The 23,750-nt window shown below is 48.2% G+C and overlaps 1 protein-coding gene across 1 annotated transcript in view; it reads left to right on the forward strand.

Annotated features, from left to right (window-relative positions):
- LOC121464663 (WD repeat-containing protein 49-like) overlaps positions 1-23,750 on the forward strand; it is a 48,457-nt gene that overhangs the window by 18,698 nt on the left and 6,009 nt on the right. The window contains exons 7-19 of the mRNA XM_041677687.1: positions 542-644; positions 2,379-2,485; positions 2,567-2,646; positions 3,370-3,424; positions 5,204-5,249; positions 6,691-6,750; positions 9,623-9,788; positions 15,960-16,055; positions 17,815-17,873; positions 18,055-18,196; positions 19,110-19,149; positions 19,906-19,994; positions 21,295-21,488. Coding sequence (XP_041533621.1) covers positions 542-644; positions 2,379-2,485; positions 2,567-2,646; positions 3,370-3,424; positions 5,204-5,249; positions 6,691-6,750; positions 9,623-9,788; positions 15,960-16,055; positions 17,815-17,873; positions 18,055-18,196; positions 19,110-19,149; positions 19,906-19,994; positions 21,295-21,488 — 1,237 coding nt within the window. The remainder of the gene's footprint in view (positions 1-541; positions 645-2,378; positions 2,486-2,566; positions 2,647-3,369; positions 3,425-5,203; positions 5,250-6,690; positions 6,751-9,622; positions 9,789-15,959; positions 16,056-17,814; positions 17,874-18,054; positions 18,197-19,109; positions 19,150-19,905; positions 19,995-21,294; positions 21,489-23,750) is intronic.

The following is a 23,750-nucleotide window of genomic DNA, read 5'->3' on the forward strand; positions in this document are numbered from 1 at the left end:
CTGTTCATCATCAACAGGAACTCAAGCAGGGTAGGACCCTGAAGGGAGGAGCGGATGCAGAGGCAGGCCACGGAAGGGGGCTGCTTACTGGCTTGCTCCCCATATCGTACTTGCTCAGCCTACTTTGTTAGAGAACCCAGGACCACTTTCCCAGGGATGGTCTCCCCCACAATGGCCTGGTCCCTTCCCCATCGATCACCAAGGAAATGCCCAAGAGGCTTGCCTACAGCCTGATCTACGGAGGCAGTTTCTCAGTTGAGATATCCTTGCTCTTTCATGACTCTAGCCTGTGTCTAGCTGACATAAGAACCAGCCAGCACACCCTGTTGTACTTTAAAGCAGCATTACTATTCCTACATTGCAAGTTAGAGAGTGGGACTTTGAGCAGTTAGGCACTTTCCCCAGGTCCCTAGATCCATCCTTTGAGCCCCAAGCCTCTCCTGATGGCCACTGTATAATGGAGCCGTAGACAAGCTGCTCCTGGGTGTCTCTGGCATGCAGTCAACTCAGTTCTTCCTTGTCTCTCTTTTTCATGAGCAAGATCTGTCCCAGAGCCCCACCTGGTGCGTTCCCACCAAGAGCCTGTGGTGTGCTGCAGGTACAACCCCGCCTTCAGGCACGTGGTCAGCTGCTGTGAAGCATCCGTAAGTACCCGCTCATGATGTCTTAGCAACGACACGCTTGTGAGGTTGCCTGGCCCCGCCACCTTTCCATTAAAGCGGAGCGGTGTGTTTCTAGAAACCAACAGTGGGGTGGACATTCACTTCTGCTCTGTTAATGATCCCAGATTGTTCGGACAATCTTTGCTCAGAGTCAAGTGGAAGAGCCTGCTGTCTCCCCAGTGGATCCCAGTAGGAGTTCTTTGGGAGGACCATCCATCCCGAGAGTATTATATCCTCGGGATTATCTTGTATGTTCTAAAGCAAATACTTCTCACGGATTGGTTGAAACGCTAATCCACTGTCTGCTCAGAGGACTTGGGGAAGAGGCTCTAAGCCTACTCAGAGGAACCATCCCTGGGGTGGGGACTGACTTCAGCCATCAGGACAGAGGATATTGGACTCCCTGGGGAGGACTTTCATCCAAGACATCTCATTCAGGATGGGCCTGGAAGAGACTAGAATCAAGAACAGTGGTGCCTGATTGGGAGGGAGATCTGAGGACTGGGAGTTTAGAAGGCACAGGAAATGAACCCTGCTCTCACAGGTTCTTTTCCAGTAGCTTCAATAAAATACCCTGACAAATGCAACTTCAGGGACCGGGGTGGGGGGTGATATTTCAGCTACAGTCTGTTGTTGCCAGGAAGTCATCACAGCAGAAGCTGCAGAGAGCAGGTCACACTGCCTCCACAGCCCAGAAGTGTGAACTTAGGTCACACCATATCCACATCCACAAGTGTGAGCTCAGTTCACACTGCCTCCACAGTCCAGAAGTGTGAGCATAGGTCATATCTTACCCACTGTCCGGAAGTGTGAACTTAGGTCACACCATATTCACATCCACAAGTGTGAGCTCAGTTCACACTGCCTCCACAGTCCAGAAGTGTGAACTTAAGTCACACCATATCCACATCCACAACTGTGAGCTCAGATCCTATTGCCTCCACAGTCCAGAAGTGTGAACTTAGGTAAATCACACCCACAGTCCAGAAGTGTGAACTTAGGTAAATCACACCCACAGTCCTGAAGTGTGAACTTAGGCCACACTGTTCCCATATCCAGGAACATGAGTCCGGCTCTTCACTCGGTTCAGAACCCGTGCCTCTCACATTCAGGGTGGGCTTTCTTCCTACCTCAATTAACCCAAGCTTAAGAAAATCCCTGCAAGCCTGCCCACAGGCCAGCCTAAATCTTGACACTCCCTCACTGAGACTCCTTTCCCTGGGGAGTCTACATTGTGTCTAGCTGACAGTCAACAGTATGACACCTACCAACACTCTGGACTTGAACCTGCTGACTGTGAAACCAAACATTTCCGTTGTTGAAGCAATCTAGTCGTGGCTGTCACTATGCCTGTGTTAGCAGAGGAATGCACTCAGTCTGGGAGTACAGACACTTTCTAGGTAAACATTTGTTTTTAAGATGTGTTTATTTTTATTTAATATGTTGGAGTGTTTGCCTGCATGTATATCTGTGTCCCATGTGCGTACTGTCTGCAGAGGCCAGAAGAGGGTGCTGGATCCCCGGGAACCGGAGTTACAGATGGTTGTGAGCTGCCATGTGGGTGCTGGGAATGGAATCCCTCACCGTCTAAGCCATCTCTCCAGCTCCTCTAAGCGGTCCACGTTGATATTTATGTCGCCAGACTTCTCCATGCAAATTTCCATTGATTTGATAGCCATTACCTCTAAGCCATCTGTCTTTCAACTTTTTATACAGGTAGTGAAAGTGTGGGACTTTGACACAGGAAGACAGGTGTCTGAGTTTATTGGGTGTCATGGCGATGCCAGCGTCACCTGTCTGACTTTTGACTCCAGCGGAAGAAGGTACGCCCTTTCTCTAGTGTCATGAGCCATTCAGCAAGGTGACCTGGATCATGTCATCCTAGCGGGGTAATCTTTTCCTAGGCTCGTTACTGGGGGCAGAGATGGCTGTCTGAAAATATGGAGCTACAACAATGGAAATTGTCTCCACACCCTTCAGCACGGCAAGTGAGGCTGGGGTTCTCCAGCAGGTGGTCCCCATAATGTATTGATGCACAACTGGGCATTTACCATAAATGGAAGGGAATTCAGTGAGATAGAGGCTACAATGTGTGTGGCATCTCCACCTCACCTCTCTCTGTAGTTCATGTTATTTAATGTTTCTGAGCTTGCGTTTCATGGGGATACAATCACAGACATTAAATGCCGGTCTCTTAGAAATCTCCTGAACTGCCCCACGGCTACTCATTCATTCATTTGCTATATTTATTCTTGATTTAAAAAAAATTCCCTGATTCTGGCCTGTCAACTGCTAAGAGAGCAGATACGATGCACATTCTTCAACTATTAAAGGGGAATACATAAATAAAGTCAAGGTGAAAGAAGGAGGACGCTAAATTCCGGAGTCTCGTTCCCGAGTCTGCTTCGTCCTCCGTGTAACCACCTGCCTATTCACTTACTCAGTGTGCTGTGCTTTGGGGTCCTGTAAGGAGAAGCCAGGCCTTTTCCTGTAGCCAATCAAGGGCAGACTCAGACAAGGAGGGAGGGTGGCCACAGATGAACGATGCTTTAATGATCTGGGTGACACCTGACCCTGGGCTGAAACGTAGAAAGTAATGATGACATCTGTTCTGGTCATCAGAACCAGGAGGACAACATACGAAAGCTAAATTAGATGGAACTTAACACAGAAAATTTTTTGACGTAAGATGATAATGTATTTCTAGATGGACATCAAAGTGAGGTCTGTGACTGTACCTACATGGAGGTGAACCAAACTAGGTGAGTTTCACTCAGCTTGAGTTATGTTTAGATAGGACCCTTCTTTTTCCTACTGTAGTTGGGGGCAAAACAGTTGTATTAGTCAGCTTTTTATCACTGTGAAAAATACCTGCAATAAGGTGTGGTGGGGGGGAGGGTGTATTTTGGCTCACAGTTCCTGGGGTCTCAGTCCGTCATCAGCCAAGGTCTGCAGCAAGGTGAAAACATCCTGGTAAGAGAGCAATGGTAAAGGAAGGATGCTCGCCTCATGGCAACCCTGAAGAGAAGGGAGACAGACACAAAACCAACCATAAGATAAAGCCTTCCTGTGACCTACTTCCTCCAACTAAAACCCTCCTCTTGTTCTTCTTTAGAAGACTTACATATTATGCATGTGTATGCATGTCTGCATGAATTTATATGGACCTCATATGTGCAGGTGTCCATGGAGGCCAGAGGACCTAAGAAGGATGCCCTGGCCCTGGAGTTACAGACATTTGGGACCCACCTGATATGGGTGCTGGGAACCTACTGGGTCCTTGGCAAGAACAGTCGGTGCTCTTAACTGTGATGATCACTGAGTGATGGCCTCTGTCTGATGGTCACTGTGTGATAGCCACCATGTGATGGTCACCGTGTGATGGCCACCATGTGATGGTCACCGTGTGATGGCCACCATGTGATGGTCACCGTGTGATGGCCACCATGTGATGGTCACCGTGTGATGGCCACCATGTGATGGTCACCGTGTGATGGTCACCGTGTGATGGCCACCGTGTGATGGCCACCGTGTGATGGCCACCATGTGATGGTCACCGTGTGATGACCACCGTGTGATGGCCACCATGTGATGGTCACCGTGTGATGGCCACCGTGTGATGGTCACCGTGTGATGGTCACTGTCTGATGGTCACCGTCTGATGGTCACTGTCTGATGGTCACCATGTGATGACCACTGTGTGATGTCACCGTCTGATGGTCACTGTCTGATGGTCACCATGTGATGGCCACCATGTGATGGTCACCGTGTGATGACCACTGTGTGAGCCATAGGCTCAGCAGTTAAGGCTGTTCTTGCAGAGGCCCCAGTTCTGGGCTCCACTGGCACCAGAGATACATGTGGTGCACATACATAGATGCAAGCATAACACCCCACATCCATAAGATAAAACAATACTAATAAAATTTTTAAAAATCCAAAGTAACAAATCGGAGTGGAAAAAAGTAACTTCAACCACCATAAATCAAAGAATAAAAACACAGTAATTCCTTTCTGAACACTAGGAGAGTGAAGCAATCCTTAGACCATTTCTTTTTTTTTTTTTTTTGGTTTTTCGAGACAGGGTTTCTCTGTAGCTTTGGAGCCTGTCCTGGAACTCCCTTGGTAGACCAGGCTGGCCTTGAACTCACAGAGATCCACCTGTCTCTGCCTCCCAAGTGCTGGGATTACAGGCGTGCGCCACCACCGCCCGGCTCCTTAGACCATTTCTGTGAATAGGCTTGCCTCAGGGATTTAGACATGCTCTAAAGATCAAGTAATTCCCAGGAAGGCAGCTCCTCACAGAGGATCTGTAGACCTCAGAAATGATGGGATGGTCTGTTTCTGTCTCCTGATGCTCGAACAACGGACCCTAATTTATCAAATTACATTTCCCATGGTTCTTCATAGACACTGGAAAAGTTCATATCCTTTTATTTATCATGTGGATAGGGCAGAGTTAAACCATACAGTTCATTCTATATAAAGGTAAACCCATGAAAGTTGAAATGTTACAATGTAACATCTTGTTGCTGTCTTAGGTGTGCCGTAGCTGTTGGATGGGACAGAAGAATAAATGTGTATTTTGTAAGTGAAATGTAACAAATGAAGATGGTTCAAAAACCATCCCCTCCAGTTGACTTTCCTATCTCTTCCCTCCTCCCTCCCTCTCATTTTTTAGTGTATTTTTATTATTTTTAATAATGTGTGTGCGTCCCCGCATGTAGGTATATGCATGTACATATAGGTGTCCACAGAAGCCAGAAGCATTGGACCCTTTAGAGCTGGAGATAGAGACAGTTCAGAGTCCCCTGGCTTAAGTGCTGAGAACCGAACTCAGGTCCTCTGGAAGAGCAGCCAGGGAATGCTCTTAAAACTTCACCTCCGAGCCATTTCTCCAGCACCCTGCCTCCATTTAAGAGGAGATTTGAGAATGCTTTTGTTGCCTGGTATAAAACAAATGACACACACAGGATTCTCTCTTATTTCTCCTTATTCTTTCCTCCCTTCATTTCTTTTGAAACACACACACACACACACACACACACACACACACACACACACACAGTCTTCCCAGTGTTCCCGTTGAGAGAATGTGCCAGCTAGGAAAGCTGTCAGGATCTCGGGGTTCCTGGGAGCCTGGAGATCCTTCACAGGTCTTGAGTTCTAAGGATGACTCACCCTTTCTCCTATCTCCCCCACCAACAGCTCCTACTCGGCCCCTCCTCCCCAGTCTGAGGGGTTTCCCAGCCGGCTTGCAAAGACACAGGTCTTAGGGAAAGGCTGACTTTTTCTTCCTTCCTTCCTTCCTTCCTTCCTTCCTTCCTTCTTTCCATCTTTCCATCCTTCTTTCCTCCAGGACTGTCTTTAAAGCTTCCTAGAGCCCCTCCAATCAGGAAGAGGAAATGAAAAACCACCCATAGGCATCTCTATAGACACGAAAACCCTCTTTAGGGAGGGGCTTAAGAGACCGAAATTTAAAGTACTGCCCCAAACTAAGTTTTAAATCTACCTGTGACATTTTATTGCCCTGCTTGCTATCCTAGGCGGTCCTGGATGTCCGAATGCATTTAAACGCTGTCCGGGCTCCTTATTCATTTGAAAGTTCACTATATTTCACAGTCTGAACCTTGCATCCTGAGAGTGATTTGAGAGATGAATACCTGGGAAGTTTCAGCACTGAATTTGTCCTTTGGTATTACAGCTTTCGAGGCTGATGGCTTTGGGTTTAGCCGGTGAAACGGCTCTGGGTCTTATTATGAAGGCAAAGTTATGCAGTGGATCCAAGAAGAGCTTGTCAGTTGACATATGATTTGCTGAAATGCAATCACCCAGACGTCAGGAGTGGATTGCTTTTTCTTCCCACTGGCACTTGGGGAATTTGCTTTGACATTTCAAAAATCTGCATCAGCCGTGGGGTGAGGGGTAGGGTTATGAAACGTACCAACACCTTCTCTCTAAAGTTGTGAGTGTGTTGGCAGCTCACTTTATGCCTTGCACAATGTGTCCTGTTTGGCTTTGGATACAGGACACACCTCGTGATTTTCATCATTTCTGGAAGCCTCAACCTCGCTGGCAGGATGACCTGGTGAGCCTCGGCCCACTATTTGGCCCTCAGTCCACATAGTAGCACACAGTGGAGATCTCCTTCACTCAAGGGGCTACCCTGCATTTCCTGAACCCACCACACATGCTCAGTTTCCCAGAAGCCTCTGCTATGTATGGCAAGATTCCCACCCTGTAGAACAAGGTGCACTGAGGTCCAAGCAGCTGCCTCCTCTCTGGGTAAGGTGATGGCCCCCATGTTCAAGTTGTGGCGTGGAGCCAGAGGGCCAGGTTCCAAGCTGCTCTCCATGAGGCCCCGCTGGGAGTCCCCATGCGCAGGAAGCTCAAGGTGGGGAGGGTGTGGGTTTTTGCCAAAGAAGCATTTATTTCCTGCATCTTCCTAGTGAGCCAAATTCTATTCCTGATGTCATGACATTCCTGACTCGCTGTGGCTGGTTAGAGGCCCAGAGCTGGGGGATGGCTAGCAATGCTTGTTAGAGATCAGAACGTTCTGGGTGCCCTACAGCTTCCCAGGGATGAATGGCTTCCTTCAAAACTGTCTGGGCGCCTAGGCAATAAGACAAACGTACAGAAAACAAGGCCACCCCGCCCAACTGTCTGCCACTGCCCCACCTACCTTATGTGCCCTACAGATATTCCAGAGGGCACATGCCACTAGAATATATACTTCAATGTCTTAGTCAGGGTTACTAATGCTGTGATGAAACACTTTGACCAAAGATACTTGAGGAGAAGAGGGTGTATTTGGCTTGCACTTCCACATCCCTGTTTACCAGTGGAGAAAGTCAGGACAGAAACTCAAACAAGGCAGGATCCTGGTGACAGGAGGTGATGCAGGGGCCGTGGAGAGTGATGCTTACTGGCTTACTCATATGGCTTACTCAGCCTGCTTCCTTATAGAACCCAGGACCACCAGCTCAGGGATGGCACCACCCATAATGGGTTGGGACCTCCCCATCAATCACTAATTGAAAAAATGCCCCACAGGCTTGCCTACTGCCTGATCTTACTAGAGGCATTATTTTTCAACTGAAGCTCGCTCCTCTCTGATGAATCTAGCGTGTGTCAAATTGACATAAAGCTAACCAGTACATCCATGTAACTAAGCCTCCGTGGTCTGAAAAACCTTACCCAGTGCCCAATTTATAACAATTGCCCAGTGACAATGTTTTCATTCATTCAGCAGCCACTGAGTGCCTCTTGTGGGCCAAGTGTTATTTCTGGGAGTTGCAATGGTGAGCAAGCATGGCCTCACCTTCATGGAGCTTACAGTTTAGTGGGCATGGCGGAAGTAATGAAGTTATATGCCAGCTCCCCAAGGGCACCATGGCATTTGGATGTCACACGTGGGTCAGTGACGTGCACATGTATCCAGTCCTCCATCCTGCACACATATTTGCCGAGCACTGGCCTGCTCATGCACTTAGTAGGCAGGCATAGAAGAGACAAAGATGATTCTTGAGATGCTCCCAGACAGGTGAGGCACGGAGGAGAGAGGAAGCATGGAACCTAACAAATAAAGTGACGATAAGTGATAAACGGTCACGTTTCCAGAGCCACTAGCTTTGCTGCGATGTTATCTGGGAGATTAAAGATCGCAAGGGCTTTTTCAGAAGGGAAAGGTAATCTTTATGAGGACCGAGAGGAGATGCTTGAGTGCAGTATGGAAGTACAGAAGCTTGGTGTCTGGAAGGGCTGTGGAGAGTCTAATTGGCTAGCACATTAGAAGTGGGAGGGAAGATATGCTAATGAGATGTCTCAACAGAATGTGCATGCTACAAAGCTTAAACAACAGAAATCTATTTCCCTGGGTTCTGGTCCTGAGGTGGGGGGGGCAGCATGGTCAGGTTCTGGTGAGGGCTGGTCCTGAGGTCGGGGTGCCTGCTTGGTCAGATTCTGGTGAGGGCTCTCTTTCTGGCTCACAGATAGATAGTAACAGCTGTCAGCAACTCTTTGCTATGTCCTCAGACAGCAGAGAGAGCATGAGCTGTGTGCCTCTTCCTGTTCTTAGATGGACCCTAATCCCAACATGGGAACCACATCCTCATGAGCTCACCTGACACCAATAGCCTCTCTACAGTTGGGGCAGGACCTGGAAAAGCCCAGACCCAAGGGCTCAGCACACATTGTGGGATGATAGGGTAGGAGTAGAAATCTGGCAGTAGAGGATCATGGAAAGGAGATAGCTGTTAGTCTTCTGTTTCCTGAGTCTCACATTATAATCTGTGTTCAAGCAGACAGAGTCTCTTAGGCCATCAAGCCAAGTCCTCAAGGGACACCTTGTGGGAAGTACACAGGAACAAAGATAGAAGGATATCTTGATACGGCTGAGTGCCACCAATCACCATGACATAGTGAGCTCCCACACTGGGAAATGGAAAGCATACATGGCCAGGGGCCCGGGAACCCTGCGGCACTGGTTTCCTCACACCAGTTTGGGGTTCTCGTCTTGAGCAGAGGCACCTGTGTCAAGCGCCTCCCTTTGAGAGAAGCCCATAGCCTCAACTTCCGTTGACAGTCTCACCTCAGGAGGGTGGGTGGAAGTCCTGGGCTCCTCTCTACTCTGGCGTGTGGGTTTCTGGCTGGCGGGAACCAGACCTCCTTAGCCCCTAGCTGGGTTCTCTTGTCCACATGCAGCCTGAATGAAGACACCTTGTGGACGACTTGCATGCTGGTGGGATGATGAACTAAGGACATGCTACTTCCCTTAGAAAACTGGGGCCCTACAGGTGATGGCCAAACAGGGAAACACGCAACACAGTGATTGGCATACAGAGTTTCTGACAGGAAGAGACAGAGGTCCCAGAGAACCCCTGTGCATCTGATTTTAAGTTCCCGAAAGTTGCCTTATGTGAGATGGGATCTCGTTTCTCAGATCTGTCTTTCTTTCTTAGAACCACGGGCACAAAGAGGACATCCTTTGTGTGGCCCAGTGCCCACCTTTTCTTCTGGCCACCTCCAGTTATGATGGAGAGATAATAGTTTGGAATGTCGTCTCAGGCCACATGTACTGCAAGCTGAACTCGCCCAGTCCCGTGGATGGCCAGGACCACAGAGAAGGTAGGGAAGAGGCAGGCGCCAGAGCCTGTGTACACAGACCGCACCATCAGCTTGAACTCAGCAAACTGAAGGAGTCTCCATTTGGGGGCCACTTCCTGCTCGGAAGGGATTGGCCTTGAGTCATGTTTCCCTCCCAAAGCTGGGAGAAAGTTTAAGAGTTCAAAGGTACAGGCACTATCTCTGGACACTTCTCTTTGAGGTTTGGTTTATCTGTTCCCAACCTGACGGATGCTCCCACTGAGCCCGCCCACGTTGCTGCCACTATCCTTTCTCCTCCTCCCCTTCTCTCTGTTATCATCTACCTGACACATGCTTCTTCCATCCAGCTAGTAAGCCTGTTCCCCACGTCCAGCCCAGGCACCGATCGTCCCCTCAACATTTCAGGCTTCCATATGGTCCTCATCCTCTGCCTCCTCTGGTGGCCCCTGACCCACAGATCTCTTACCTCAATCCGACCTTATTGCTTGAGTATTCAATTGCAAAACTTCACCCGCATGTGCTGGATTGTTTGCCTGGTGGCATTTTTGTTTGTTTTTTTTGTTGTTGGGTTTTGTTTTTTTTTGTTTTTGTTTTTTTTTTGTTTTTTTTTTTTGGTTTTTCGAGACAGGGTTTCTCTGTAGCTTTGGTGCCCGGCCCAGAACTAGCTCTTGTAGACCAGGCTGGCCTCGAACTCCCAGAGATCCGCCTGCCTCTGCCTCCCGAGTGCTGGGATTAAAGGCGTAAGCCACCACTGCCCGGCCTTGTTTTTTTTTTTTTTTGATTTGGTTTGAGACAGGGTTTCTCAGTGTAGCCCTGACTGTCCTTGGGATTCACTCTGTAGACCAGACTGGCCTCAAACTCACAGAGATCCGCCTGCCTCTGCCTCCCAAGTGCTGGAACTAAACATGTGCCACCACCACCTGGCTAGCCTGGCTCCATTTCTTCAGGCTCCTCTCTGTCTGCTAACGATCATGGCTTCATTGTTTTCTATACTCATCAAAGCAATGATGAGGAACACCTGCCATGTGCCTGGTCTGGTGCTAAAAATTACAGTCCTCTCCTGAGTCCTGAACCTATTGTTAACCATGCATGGTGAACAATGCACAAACTGGGTTGTCTACCAGTTTTACTACCATGAGGGCGGGGCCAGAAACAGGCTATCACCGATAGCCAGATAGGTGGGGCAGGGCAGGAAGAAGCCTAACAGCCCAGAGGAAGTCTTCCACCAGGAGCAGTTGTCTGCTGTGGGGCCACAGGGAGAGGAGATGCAGGAAGTTCGTTGTTTGGACATAGAATTAGGAAGGGTTTTCATTTCCTGAGGTCCAACCCACAGATCCTTAGAGAACCCATGAGTGAATATTAGATCCCTGCTTTAAGCATCTGGTAACTTAGTAGCTAGTGCAAAAAAGAAAGAAAGAAAGAAAGAAAGAAAGAAAGAAAGAGAAAGTCTCTGAGTCATTCAGTCAGAAAACACTTCTGAACTGCTCGAAGAAGCAGAACACTCTGAGAAGTAAAGTCAGGGAGCTCCTGGTCTGAAGTCAGATGAGCTGTGGGTACACAGCCAGTTAAAAATAGTGGTCAAGTCATGTGGTCGGCTTGAGCGCCACCTAGAGAAGACGCTAAAGCCTCTGGCCACCTAGACAACAGGGAATTCTTATCTGCACCCTCATCACCAAGTCAGCTCCTAATCCCCATCGCTCCACGTATTTAAAAAGATTATTCTCAGCCAGGTGGTGGTGGTGCACACTTTTAATCCCAGCACTCGAGAGCAGAGGCAGATGGACCTCTGTGAGTTCGAGGCCAGGGGTCTTCAGAGCAAGTTCCAGAACAGCCATGGCCCAAAAACCAAAAACTTGAGAACATCTAACCACTTAACCCAATTCTTTTGGAGTTTGTTGTTGTTGTTGCTGTTGTTTTGTTGTGTTGTGTTGGTGTTGGTGTTAATCATCTGGGAGGAAAGAGATGACATTCATTGTATTCCAGGAGTTTCTTTTCTTTGCCATTAAACTGAAATTAAAGTCACTGACCAAGGATGTGATGCTGTTTCAGGAAGCAATTCTGATGCAAAAGCCCTATTCACAGTAACAATCACTGCTCCAAGTTACCATGAGGCTGTAAACTGTAAGCAGTCGCTGTTTGAGAATCCCTTCTGTTACAAAAATACAAATCCAGCTATTGCCACAGTAACACTTCTGCAAGGCAAAGCTTTTACAGGCACACACACACACATACACTCACAAACACTCTCACTCACACGTGTGCATGTACTGACACACACCCACACACGTGCTCACATTGACACCCACATGCACGCACACTCATACACATGCATGCACGCACACTCACACACATGCATGCACGCACACTCACACAAATGCATGCACATGCATACTCTCACATACTTTCACACGTGTACACACTCTCTCTCTCTCACACACACACTCACACACATGCATGCACGCACACTCACACACATGCATGCACATGCATACTCTCACATACTTTCACACGTGTACACACTCTCTCTCTCACACACACACTCACACACATGCATGCACGCACACTCACACACATGCATGCACATGCATACTCTCACATACTTTCACACGTGTACACACTCTCTCTCACACACACACACTCACACACATGCATGCACATGCATACTCTCACATACTTTCACACGTGTACTCTCTCTCTCGCTCTCTCTCTTTCTCTCTCTCTCTCTCTCTCTCTCTCTCACACACACACACACACACACACACACACACACACACACACTGGCATACCCTTCCACGAAGGAGCAACCTGGCAGCTTCTTAACAACCACACCAAAGCGCAGTGGTCTTTCTCACATGGGATTGGTGAGGAGAATGCCATCTTGTATGGTAAACTGTAGTTCTCCTCTTGCAATGGTGTCAAGGCAAAGCTGGACTACATGAAATCATTATCGGCTAACTCACTCACTAATGTTTCAGCTGTTAATTCCTCTTCCGCATCCAAAAGAATTTGATTGTGAGAGAGACCAGGGGATTCCAACCAGGCCGAAGTTTAGGAAAGTTGTCACCTCTAAGATGGAGGAGTTTGCTCTAGGGAGGCCATCAATACCTACCGGTTAGCTCTGTTTTCAGCTGGTTTCCCACAAGCTTATTTGTCCGCTTTCAACGGCGGGACCCCAACACTTGAGAGTTAAACGGTCATCGTCATGAACAGCTGCCGTGGGTAGAGCAACTTGGAGAGCAGCACTTTGGGGCCGTTAATCCCTCAGCCTTCACAGCAAGGCCATGTAAGGGTCTTGTGTGGTCCACCCTGTGAAGGAGAAGGTTGTCTCCATGTGGCAGATAGACCCAGCTGAAGTGCCAGGAGGTGAAACACATCCCCGGACTTCACATGGGAAAGAAAAAGGCTGGCATCCTGACCACACTGTGTTCCTCTGCCACCATCCCTGGGACGGACGTGGGCAGGCGAATGGACTTCACCTCTGGACGTCTCAAAGACTCACTTCCTATACCCTTATATTGAACATCGGGGGCTGTACGCATGTGGTGACTAGCAGCCTCTTATTTATATGTCGCTCCCCATTTCCTCCCTGGAGCCCCCATCCCGGCCTGGCTCAGAGAAGGTCATGGAAGGACCATGTGTTGCCCAGGTTCTCTTTCCACAATCTTATTTGTGTTTCTTGGAGGCAGAGATTTGGGTGGATTCCTAAGATTTTTATTCAATGGCAAATATTTGAGCTTCTCATCCTAAGGGACACAGGGGACTGGAGATAAAGAGCCGCAGACCCTGGCAGAGGAGGGAGCTCTGGGAATGTAGACCTGGGCTGATTTATTTGGGAATTGGTAGGGTCTGTTGAGTCCTGGTTTGGCACCTGTCCCCTCCACAGTGTCTTTGCTGCCTAGGCCATCTTCCAAAGGTCAGAGGCAACACAGCCCACTGGAGACAGTTCCCCCAGCTCTGTCCCCACCTGCATGCACCAACAGGGTTTTGTTCATTTCTTGGGAGGTTTTGTTAGTTTCCTTCTGGGTCTCTGCTGCCGCTTGTCCCACATCCAGCACAAGGCTGTAGCTGTTAAGACCTGCTTAGATGTAGGTGGGAAAGAGACAGGAAGGGATGGGGGTCTCCAGGTCAGGAACAAATCTTCCCATTCGCTTAACTGTGAATCTGTTCTCCTGACACAGCCCACTGTGAGGTGAAGGTCTCTGCTTAACAACAGGTGTCCTCAAAGTTGCTCAGCCAAGGGCACTTTGGGGGAGTAGCTGGACATCCTGGGCTAATGCCTACCCTGACCCCAGGGCACTTGCCTGGGCTTCTCAGATCTCCCAGCCTGTTCAGATAGATAGATAGATAGATAGATAGATAGATAGATAGATAGATATTGATATTTATTGAGCACTACATTTTTCTCTGCTCCCCTCCCTGCCTCTCCCCTCCCCCATTCAATCCTCCCCCAAGGTCCCTATGCTCCCAATTTACTCAGAAGATCTTGTCTTTTTCTACTTTCTACTTCCCATGTAGATTAGATCTATGTAAGTCTCTCTTAGTGTCCTCATTGTTGTCTAAATTCTCTGGGATTATGGTTTGTAGGCTGGCTTTCTTTGCTTTATGTTTAAAAAACACCTATGAGTAAATACATGTGATAATTGTCTTTCTGTGTCTGGGTTACCTCACTCAAAATAATGTTTTCTAGTTCCATCCATTTTCCTGCAAAATTCAAGCTGTCATTATTTTTTTCTGCTGTGTAGTACTCCATTGTATAAATGAACCACATTTTCCTCATTCATTCTTTGGTCAAGGGGCATTTAGGTTGTTTCCAGGTTCTGGCTATGACAAACAAAGCTGCTATGAACATAGTTGAGCATATGTCCTTGTGGCATGATTGAGCATCCTTTGGATATATACCCAAAAGTGGGGTCTTGAGGAAGGTTGTTTCCTCATTTTCTGAGAAATCGCCACACTGACATCCAAAGGGCTTGTACCAGCTTGCATTCCCACCAGCAATGCAGAAGTGTTCCCTTTTCCCACAACCTCTCAAGCATAAGTTGTCATCAATGTTTTTGATCTTGGCCATTCTTACAGGTGTAAGATGGAATATCAGAGTTGTTTTGATTTGCATTTCTCTGATTACTAAGGATGTTGAACATTTCCTTAAGTGTCTTTCAGCCATTTTAGATTCCTCTGTTGAGAGTTCTCTGTTTAGGTCTATACTCCATTTTTTTTTATTGGATTATGTGATCTTTTGGTGTCCAATTTCTTGAGCTCTTTGTATATTTTGGAGATCAGACCTCTGTCTGATGTGGGGTTAGTGAAGATCTTTTCCCATTCTGTAGGCTGTCGTTTTGTCTTATTGACTGTGTCCTTTGCTTTACAGAAGCTTTTCAGTTCTAGGAGGTCCCATTTATTAATTGTTTTTCTTAGTGTCTGTGCTGCTGGGGTTATATATAGGAAGTGGTTCCTTGTGCCAATGTGTTCAAGTGTACTTTCCACTTTCTCTTCTATAAGGTTCAGTGTGGCTGGCTTTATGTTGAGGTCTTTGAACCTTTTGGACTTGAGTTTTGTGCATGGTGATAGATATGGGTCTATTTTCATTCTTCTACATGTTGATATCCAATTATGCCAGCACCCCTTGTTAAATACGCTTTCTTTTTTCCATTTGATATTTTTTGCTTCTTTATCAAAGATCAGGTTTTAAAGATGTATGGATTGATATCCAGGTCTTCTATTTGGTTCCATTGGTCCTACTGTCTGTTCTTATGCCAATACCAGGCTCTCAACCTGTTCTTGTATCTCATGACACTTTCCTGCTCTTTCTCTAGAAGTCCTGGGGTTGGGGGAGGAAGGGTTGGAGTGCCCACAGACTGACAGAGCCATTATCCTTCTTCTGTTCCTGACTGGTTCATAGCCGAGAGGGCCACCTTTCTCTGTTTGCTTTCCAAATGCTGCAGGGGTAGCTATGTGCAAGAGAGCTGAATATATGTGTCAGTGAGGGTGAGCAAGTGAGCAAAAGGCAGAGAGAAAGAGACAGAGAGAGGGGAAGGGGAGCGGGGAAGGGAAGAGAGAAACCCATACGCACACACGTGTGCGCGTGCACATGCACACTCACATACTCGATGGGGGGAGCTAAGATGGGAGGGGGGAACGTTAAGACAGGGAGATTGTGAAACAAGCCAAAGAAAAATAAGCTTTCATTTCCAGGCCCAGACAGAAGTGTCTCTCGACTGGCCTTCCTAAAGACTCGGGCAAGGAAGCTGGACTCAACAGCTGCTTCCCTCATCAGCAATGGGCCCGGAGGTAAGCCTCTCACTTCTGAGATAAGGTCATCCTGGTTCAGGATGAGTGAGTTAGGTCCCTGAGTGCCACTGTCCACCTTGGGCTTCCTCTGCTATCTCATTGCTGGCTTTACTAACAAATCCCAGGCTAAAACCCCAGCCCACATCAACCTCAGTCGACACTACAGGAGGGCAACCATGTAACCAGGCCCCATCCCATCTTCCTTCAAATCAAGTCTCCATGCCCTGTTGTTCTTACTGCCTGCTAGGTCCCGGGCCACCTGCGAGGGTAACTGACCTCAGGCATCCCAAGGACAGTGTGAGACCCATAAGGCTAAACAGAGAAGCTCAACAGTGCAAAGGAAGCCGCAATAGGCAGCCACAGGTAACCTCACAGAGGAACCAAAGAGAAAGACCAAAGGGTCAAGAGCTGGCTGGATGTTAGGGTCAGCGGTGGAGCTGGCACGGTCTATGGGGAAGAAAGTGAGGACTCAGGAGGGGCCATCACTAGCTAGTGACATTAACCCAGGGACAGGCCCTCCAAGCTTCAACTGTCACAAAAGTGGGCCCAAATCCAGCCCCTAAACGCTCTAGGATTCTAGTAAAATTACAAGTTAAAGGCAGTGACCATGCAGTCCTGGTAGCAGGGGAAGTCTAGGCTGTCCATATTTGGTACCCGGGTGCTTGGTTGTTTGTCACCAGCGAGAGGCAACCTCTGCCTCTTGTTCCCAGCTCACACTGCAGCTCTTTTTGGCATCAGGTGCTGTTGCAGAGAAGAGAGAGGGTGCTGGGGGTGGGGCAGCTGTCTCTGACTCTTTCCTGAGTCATCTTCATCCTTTCTGTGTTACCTATGGAGTGCAGCCCCCTCTCTCCTAAGAGAAGAGGAGATGGTCTGCATGGGGCCCCCACTTCACAGAGCCTGGCTACCTAAACCCACACGTAAACCACAGGCACTAACTGTGGCCACGGACCAGGTTCGTTCTGACATGTAACTAATTAAAATAGTGAACACACTCCCACACACTAATTCCCAGCCCAGCAAATACTATCCCATCCTTACCAGCCAAAGATGGAACCCTCCTCTGCCAAGGAGGCCACTATGATTAGTGGAGGAGACACCACCGAATCACCAAAATCTAAACCCCTCCCTGATAAACCAAAGAAGGAAGAGATGTGCCCCCCCCCCCGTGTGAGACCATCAGGTGCCTTTTACCTTCACTGTGGTGGCCGCACTTTAAACTGCTAGTGGCTTGTTGTGCTAAGGCTGTATGTAGCCTGGGGGAGTTCTGTTCCCCCAGACGATGGCTCAAAAGGTAGTTCTAACCAAATTGCTATCATTCTAATAAAACTCAGATTCAAACTAACCAAATCTCTATCGTTCTAACGAAACTCAGATTCAGACTAACCAAATCTCTAGCATTCTAATAAAACTCAGATTCAAAGGCTAGGGTGAAAACCTCTGAGCTCAGAGAGTTAAAATAGCAACTGGCTACCATCCTCCCTTTGCTGGCATCCTGGAACCGCTCCTTCCACACCGCCCCAACCTAAAAAAACCCATGCTAAGCTCCTCCCTGCGACTGCCTGCCAACCAGTTGCTAATGGCACCTCTCTGAGCCCAGGTTAATTTGACTTAAGTAACGAAAGAAATCGCAGCACAACTTTACGTGGTTAACAAATGCAGCATCTTTGCCTGGCTAAACAGATATTCCACGGCAACCGGGTCTGCTCAGAACCCTTGGCTGGCTGGGCAGCCCGCCCCTTACAGCTTCCTTCCTACTCAGGTTCTGTCACTTTCTGGAAGCTCTTTAGTGGGGCTGGCCTCATTGCAAACTTCACTCCGGTAAGTCGGGGGAACAACTGGGTAACTTCCAGGCTATGGGTTTGTTGTTGTTGCTGCTGCTGTTTGTCGTTCCCTGACGCTAGCCTATAATTCGGGATTGTCGACTGGGTTCTAATGCTTCGCTTTGATATCCTCCTGACATTTCTCCCCTCTTATTATCTTTGCCTTCGATGTGTCTCAGTCCAAAGGGAAAACCCAGGTGAGCAGCATTGTGGTGACGGCAGGAGACACCCTCACCTACCTGGCCGACCAGCAGGGCTTTGTGCATGTCTATGACATCCAGGAGTACGGCCTCCAGGGACCAGAGCTGCAGGCTCCCAAGAGTAGGCAGTGAATTTCTTCATGTTAAGCCTCAGATAAGATTGCTTTGGTTTTTATGTGATGGTCTTATGGGGAAATTAAGTTGTCCCTGTTGGGGAGGGATTACTCTTAAAGCCCTTGGAAAGCAGACTCGCAGAAAGAGAGTTTCTTGAGAACATTTGATGCCAGCAAGGATGCAGGGAAGGGGGCGTCAGATAGCATTGAACAGAGGGTGACTGCGGGGCGTGTTGACCACCCGTGTCTAGTGCTGCAAATGGCACTTCTGCTTCTAGTGAAGGAAATGACAAACATGCACAGAGACTTGCTTGCAAGATTGCGCAACAACACATTACTTATCAGAGACACCGAATGCTTATACGAGGACCACAGTTTGTATTTAAAAGCCAGGTGCACACACCCGCACATCCCCTCTCTCCTAAGAGGATGGTGGGTATAATGGCCCACCTGTCGTCCCAGCACTCAGGAATCAGAGACCGAGGACCCCCGGGGCAAGCCAGCTAGCTAGATCAGACTCATCAATGAACCCTGTCTCAGTTAAATGAAGAGCAATAGAGCAAGATACCCAACATCAACCTGGGGTCTTCACATCTGTACACGTGTATGCACACACCACACACACATCTGTACCCACATTCTTGCAAACATGCAAGCACACCATGTACATACACGCACGAAATAAATATCACCAAGGAAAAACATGGCATTAGTGTGTTACGCTGGTCCTATTCGTACACTTTCAGAGCTGGTGGGGGGGTGGGGGGGCGGGGGGGGGGCTTGCACATAGTAGGCGCTTGGTCTGCACTAACGCGGAAAGATTGCTAACAGCCCATCGGTGCCACTTCCTTCTGGGCACACATCCATGCTGGACTCCTTCCTGCGGGGTCCTACTCAGATGTCTTCTTTGTTTTCACTTAGCGGTGACATCCTGGAGGGCTCACGTCAGCATGGTGACATCGTGAGTACCATCCCTTTGAAGGGCTCAGTAATCTCCATAGGAGGGGAAATAGTTGTTTAAGTTTTGATCAAGGCTGTCCTCTCAAAATCCCCGTGAGCTTGTTGAAGGAGGAAACTGCATTTTCATTCTGCTCCCAAAGAAGTGAGATGAATGTGGTCCACATGGAGCCGAAGGAAGAGGTTCCAAGTCATTGTTTTTCTTGTTCATGGGCGGTTCTCCCTGTACTGACCTGGCAGTCTACTGCAAGTTTATGAGCTTAGTGGGTTTGGAGTCCGTGCCTAGAGAGAGGCCAAAGCTGCTAGATCATTCTTTTTGACCGCTTGTTCTCCCACCCACCTGATCACCTGCAAGGTGATTTCCCATACAGATCCCACTTGATGTCTTAGAAGTGGACTAAGGATTTTGGAGGGCACATGGTGTGGGAGGAAGTGGGGGAAAGAATGGCATTTAAAAATTAATCTGGTGGGGCTGGGGAGATGGCTTAGTGGTTATGAGCACTGGTTGCTCTTTCAGAGGAGCCGGGTTCAATTTCCAGCACCCACATGACAGCTCACAACTGTCTGTAACTCCAGTTCCAGGAGACCCAACACCATCACACAGACATACATGCAAGCCAAACACCAAAACACATGAGATAAAAAGAAATAATTATAAAAAGTTAATCTGGCTTCTCTCTTCTATTCTATTGGACCCAACGTCCCTCGCTCTCTTGCAGAGCAGCCTTGACAACCCTCTTCTCCCCCTTTATCTTGCTAGTCTGGAGCTGATAGAGGATGATAGCATCTTACTGTCTTCCTCCCTTGACTGCACTGTGCGCCTGTGGAGCAAAGATGGTGCATACATAGGTAAGGTTCCGCCTCTGCTCGCTTGGAGCCAAAGGGGCCATGGAATCACAGATCTTCTGTTGAAGCTGCCATAAGCAGAGTATCCTAGACGGGGCAGCCCATTACTTCCTCTCAGCTCTGGACTTTTGAAGTCCAGGATGGTTGTCTGCACATGGCTAGGTTCTGGTGAGGAATCTTGGGCATCAGAGCACTGGTCTCTTGATCCACACTTGATGGTGACAGCTCCCTATTGTCTCTGACAACAAGATGTAGTGGCATTTAACTTGTATTTTAAGAAGTAAAACTTGCCTGAGGATCAGAAAAGCAAAATAGCTACACTGGCCAGCCTTACAGACCAGGCAGCAATAACACACACCTTCAATCCCAGTAGACACTAGCTTGCCTTAAAAATCAGAAAGTGGTGGCACACACTTTAATCTCGGCCCCAGAGAGGATTATAAGATAGGAAAGAGGCAGCTCTCAGATACAGTCTCATTCTGAGATTCCTGGAGGCAGGATTGCCGTTTTCAGACTGCAGTCGACGTAAGAGCCAGTGACTGGCTGCTTTGCTCCTTGGGTGGGTCTTCAGGTTGAACCCCAGTATGAGTCTCTGAGCTTTTATTAATTGTGCTTCCACAAGAACACTAATGCTATTAGGCCTTATGACTTTATTTAAAGTTAATTACCTCACCAGTGTCCCTGTTTCCAAATGAAGTCACCTTGGGGGCTAGGGCTTCAACATACACGTTTTGGGGTGATGTGATTTGGTCTATACTGTATCATTAGCTTCCTGTCTCCAAAATTAGAAAAATAAAAATTAAAGACCTTTGAACTTATTAAAATCAGTGGGCTGAATGCCATCACTTTGGGAAGAAAATGTTTTTTCATAAGAATCATATCTAGGCAGGGACATCAGGCTATATGGTGGGCAAATGCCTGGCATATATTGACCATGGTACCAAGAATAGCCTAGTCCGCCGCTTAGAGAGACTGTGGTCTGTCTGAGTATGGTGTCTCAGCCCATAGCTTATGTTTATGTAAATAGGTTTGTGACTGATTGAATTTATCTTTCAAGTTCTTAGTACATTATCGAGTAGACTGCACACCTGCATGGCAGGAGGCTTTCTCGGATTCTCTTTGGAGGCTTAGTTGTCCTATGTTTATTTCCTATGAAACTGCCAGGGCATAGCTTAGCTGGACTGAGGTGGCCTTGCCAGTCTTGAGGCAATCTACCCACATGAGCAGTAAGCTCCGCTCTGGTTAGGAGACAGGGTACCCATTGTCATTTGCTTGGTGTTTACTTTTATCTTTATTTCTCCAGGGACCTTTGGACAGAGTCGCCCCTGGGATGTTTTCACCCCTGCCTCCTGGAGTCACCCAAGAGTCCCCTTTGAGATTTTGACAGACCCTCAAAGCATGCCCACCCACCCAGTACTGGAAACAGATATTCCCACCGGGTGCTCGGGAGGACAGCAGGAGCGGGACATTGTGATGAAAGAGAAGGTCCTGTCTGAGGTTAGTGCCTGAACCAGCCATCTGTGTTCTCTTCGTGGGTTCTCAGCTGGTCAGCGGGGTGTACACATAAGCTAAGAGAATCTAAGCATGATCTGGTGAACCAAGGCAACAGGAGAAGGAGGGCGTGCCCCTCCATCCTGGGCCATGGCACTGATACGGACCAGGAGGACATGCTACCCCTCCGTGGGATGAAGGAGAGGCTCTCCCAGCACTTTCCTCTTTTTGCCTATAGAAAGGCAGCTTTCCCTGGCCTTGGAACACGGGAGACACAACAGCATGCTCAACCCTAGGGCCACATCTGAGAAGGGCAGACCCTGCACGCACAGCCCATACTTTATGCTGAGATGTGTTCAAAAGCAGGGGCTCCTAATAACTGAGAAGAAGCGCTGACCATCTTTATGTGAGTTACCAGCCTATGAGAGTTACCTTCAGAGCAAGAGGGTCGGAGAGAGCCCTGGCTGATGCAGCCTTGATTTAGAGCTCCCATGAAATACATGGCTTGCCAAGAAATGCCTGCCCTTTCAGAAACTGAAAAGAAGGTCATTCCATGAGCGATTGCTTGCCAGCTCTGTCACAGCTCAAAGCAGGACACCTACTCTGCCGACAGAATCACGGACTCGGTTTTTCCTCGGCAGCCTCACAGACTACAGATCCCCCAGTAGAACCCGGCCACTGACTCCAGCTTAGAGGCCCAGAGGTGTTCAAAATAGAAACAAAGGATCCAGGCCAGCACACTGGAGCAGCCTCCGCCTCACCTGGAGCGCTGCTCCGATCTCCTTCTCAAGGCTATCCACACCGTGGCAGTCTGGGGAGACTGCTGGCATTGTTGGCTGATTTAGAAACAGTCATTTCAGCTGGTGTTCAATATAGAGAATGCTAATGTCTTCATTAATGCTGATAGGCCCACAATTTAGAAAACAAAAGCTCAGAAGGAGGTGGAAAGAGAGAAAGGAGAAATAGAGAAAAAAAGAGAGAAAGAAAGGCAGAAAAGAGACAAAGCCCCAGCCAGTTCTTGTGCTCAGAGGCAGACCTAAAGAGAAGACAAACTTCAGATTCAAGGGCGGTGGTGGGAGATGAGGGTGAGGTCCTGGAGGACAGGAGGGAAGAAGAGACAGAGAAGGCAAGGAGAGAGGGGGCAGCAGGAAGAGGGATGGAGGAGGAAGGAGGCGGAAGCGGAAGGATGTTCAGTGCTCAGTGTGACAGAATAATCAGCAGTGTGCTTGCTCTCCAGGGCAAGCAAAGTCTTCCTGGGGGATCTTGATCTTGTCTAAGAAAATATTCCGATCGGTCGGACTGCAGCAGGTACTTGGAAAACCTGTCAAAAGTTCATATTAGTTACTTTTCCACTGCTGTGATAAAAACGCATGGCCAAGGCAACTTGCAGAAGGCTTTTTTTTTTTTGGCTGCTGGTTCCAGAGGGATAAGAGTTCATCATGCCAGGGAGACACAGCAGCCAATGACATGACAACTAGAGCAGAATTGAGTGCTCACATCCTAAACACTGCACCAAGAATGAGCAGTGAAGCTGAGTGTGGTGGCACATGCCTTTAATCGCAGCACTTGGGAGGCAGAGGCAGGCAGATCTCTGTGAGTTCGAGGCCAGCCCTGGTCTGGTGTACAATGCGAGCTCCCCCCCCCAAAAAAAAGCATTAGAAATGGCACAAGGCTCCCCAAGCCAAGAGAGTACACTAGAAATGATGCCAGTCTTCAAACTCTCAGATGCCACCTCCAATGACACACTTCCCTCAACAAGGGTGTAGCTCCTAAGCTTCTTAAGCAGCACACCAATGGTGGACTGTCCTGGTTATCTTTAGAACAACTTGAACTTGACACAAGCTAAAGTCGTCTGAAAGAAGTGACCCTCAATTTAAAAAAAAAAATGCCTCCATAATTGCAGCTATAGGCCATTTTCTCAGTTAGTGATTGATTGGGCCCAACCCATTGTGGGTGGTGCCACCCCTGGGCTGGTGGTTCTGGGATCTGTATGAAAACAGGCTGAGCAAGCCATGAGGAGCAAGCCAGTAAGCAGCACCCCTTCAAAGCCTCTGCATCAGCTCTCGCCTCCAGGTTCCTACCCTACTTGAGTTCCTATCCTGACTTCCTTTAATGATGAACAGCAATATGGAAGTGTGAGCCAAATAAACCCTTTCCTCCTCAACTGCTTTTTGGTCATAGTGTCTCACTGCAGCAATAGAAGCTATAACTAAGACAAGAACCAAGTGTTCAAATGCCCAAAACTTATCATTCAAAACACTACAAAGT

The sequence above is a fragment of the Microtus oregoni genome, unplaced genomic scaffold (assembly GCF_018167655.1).
Source record: "Microtus oregoni isolate MIOR12 unplaced genomic scaffold, Mior012 000029F_ref0000214, whole genome shotgun sequence".
Lineage (NCBI taxonomy): Eukaryota > Metazoa > Chordata > Mammalia > Rodentia > Cricetidae > Microtus > Microtus oregoni.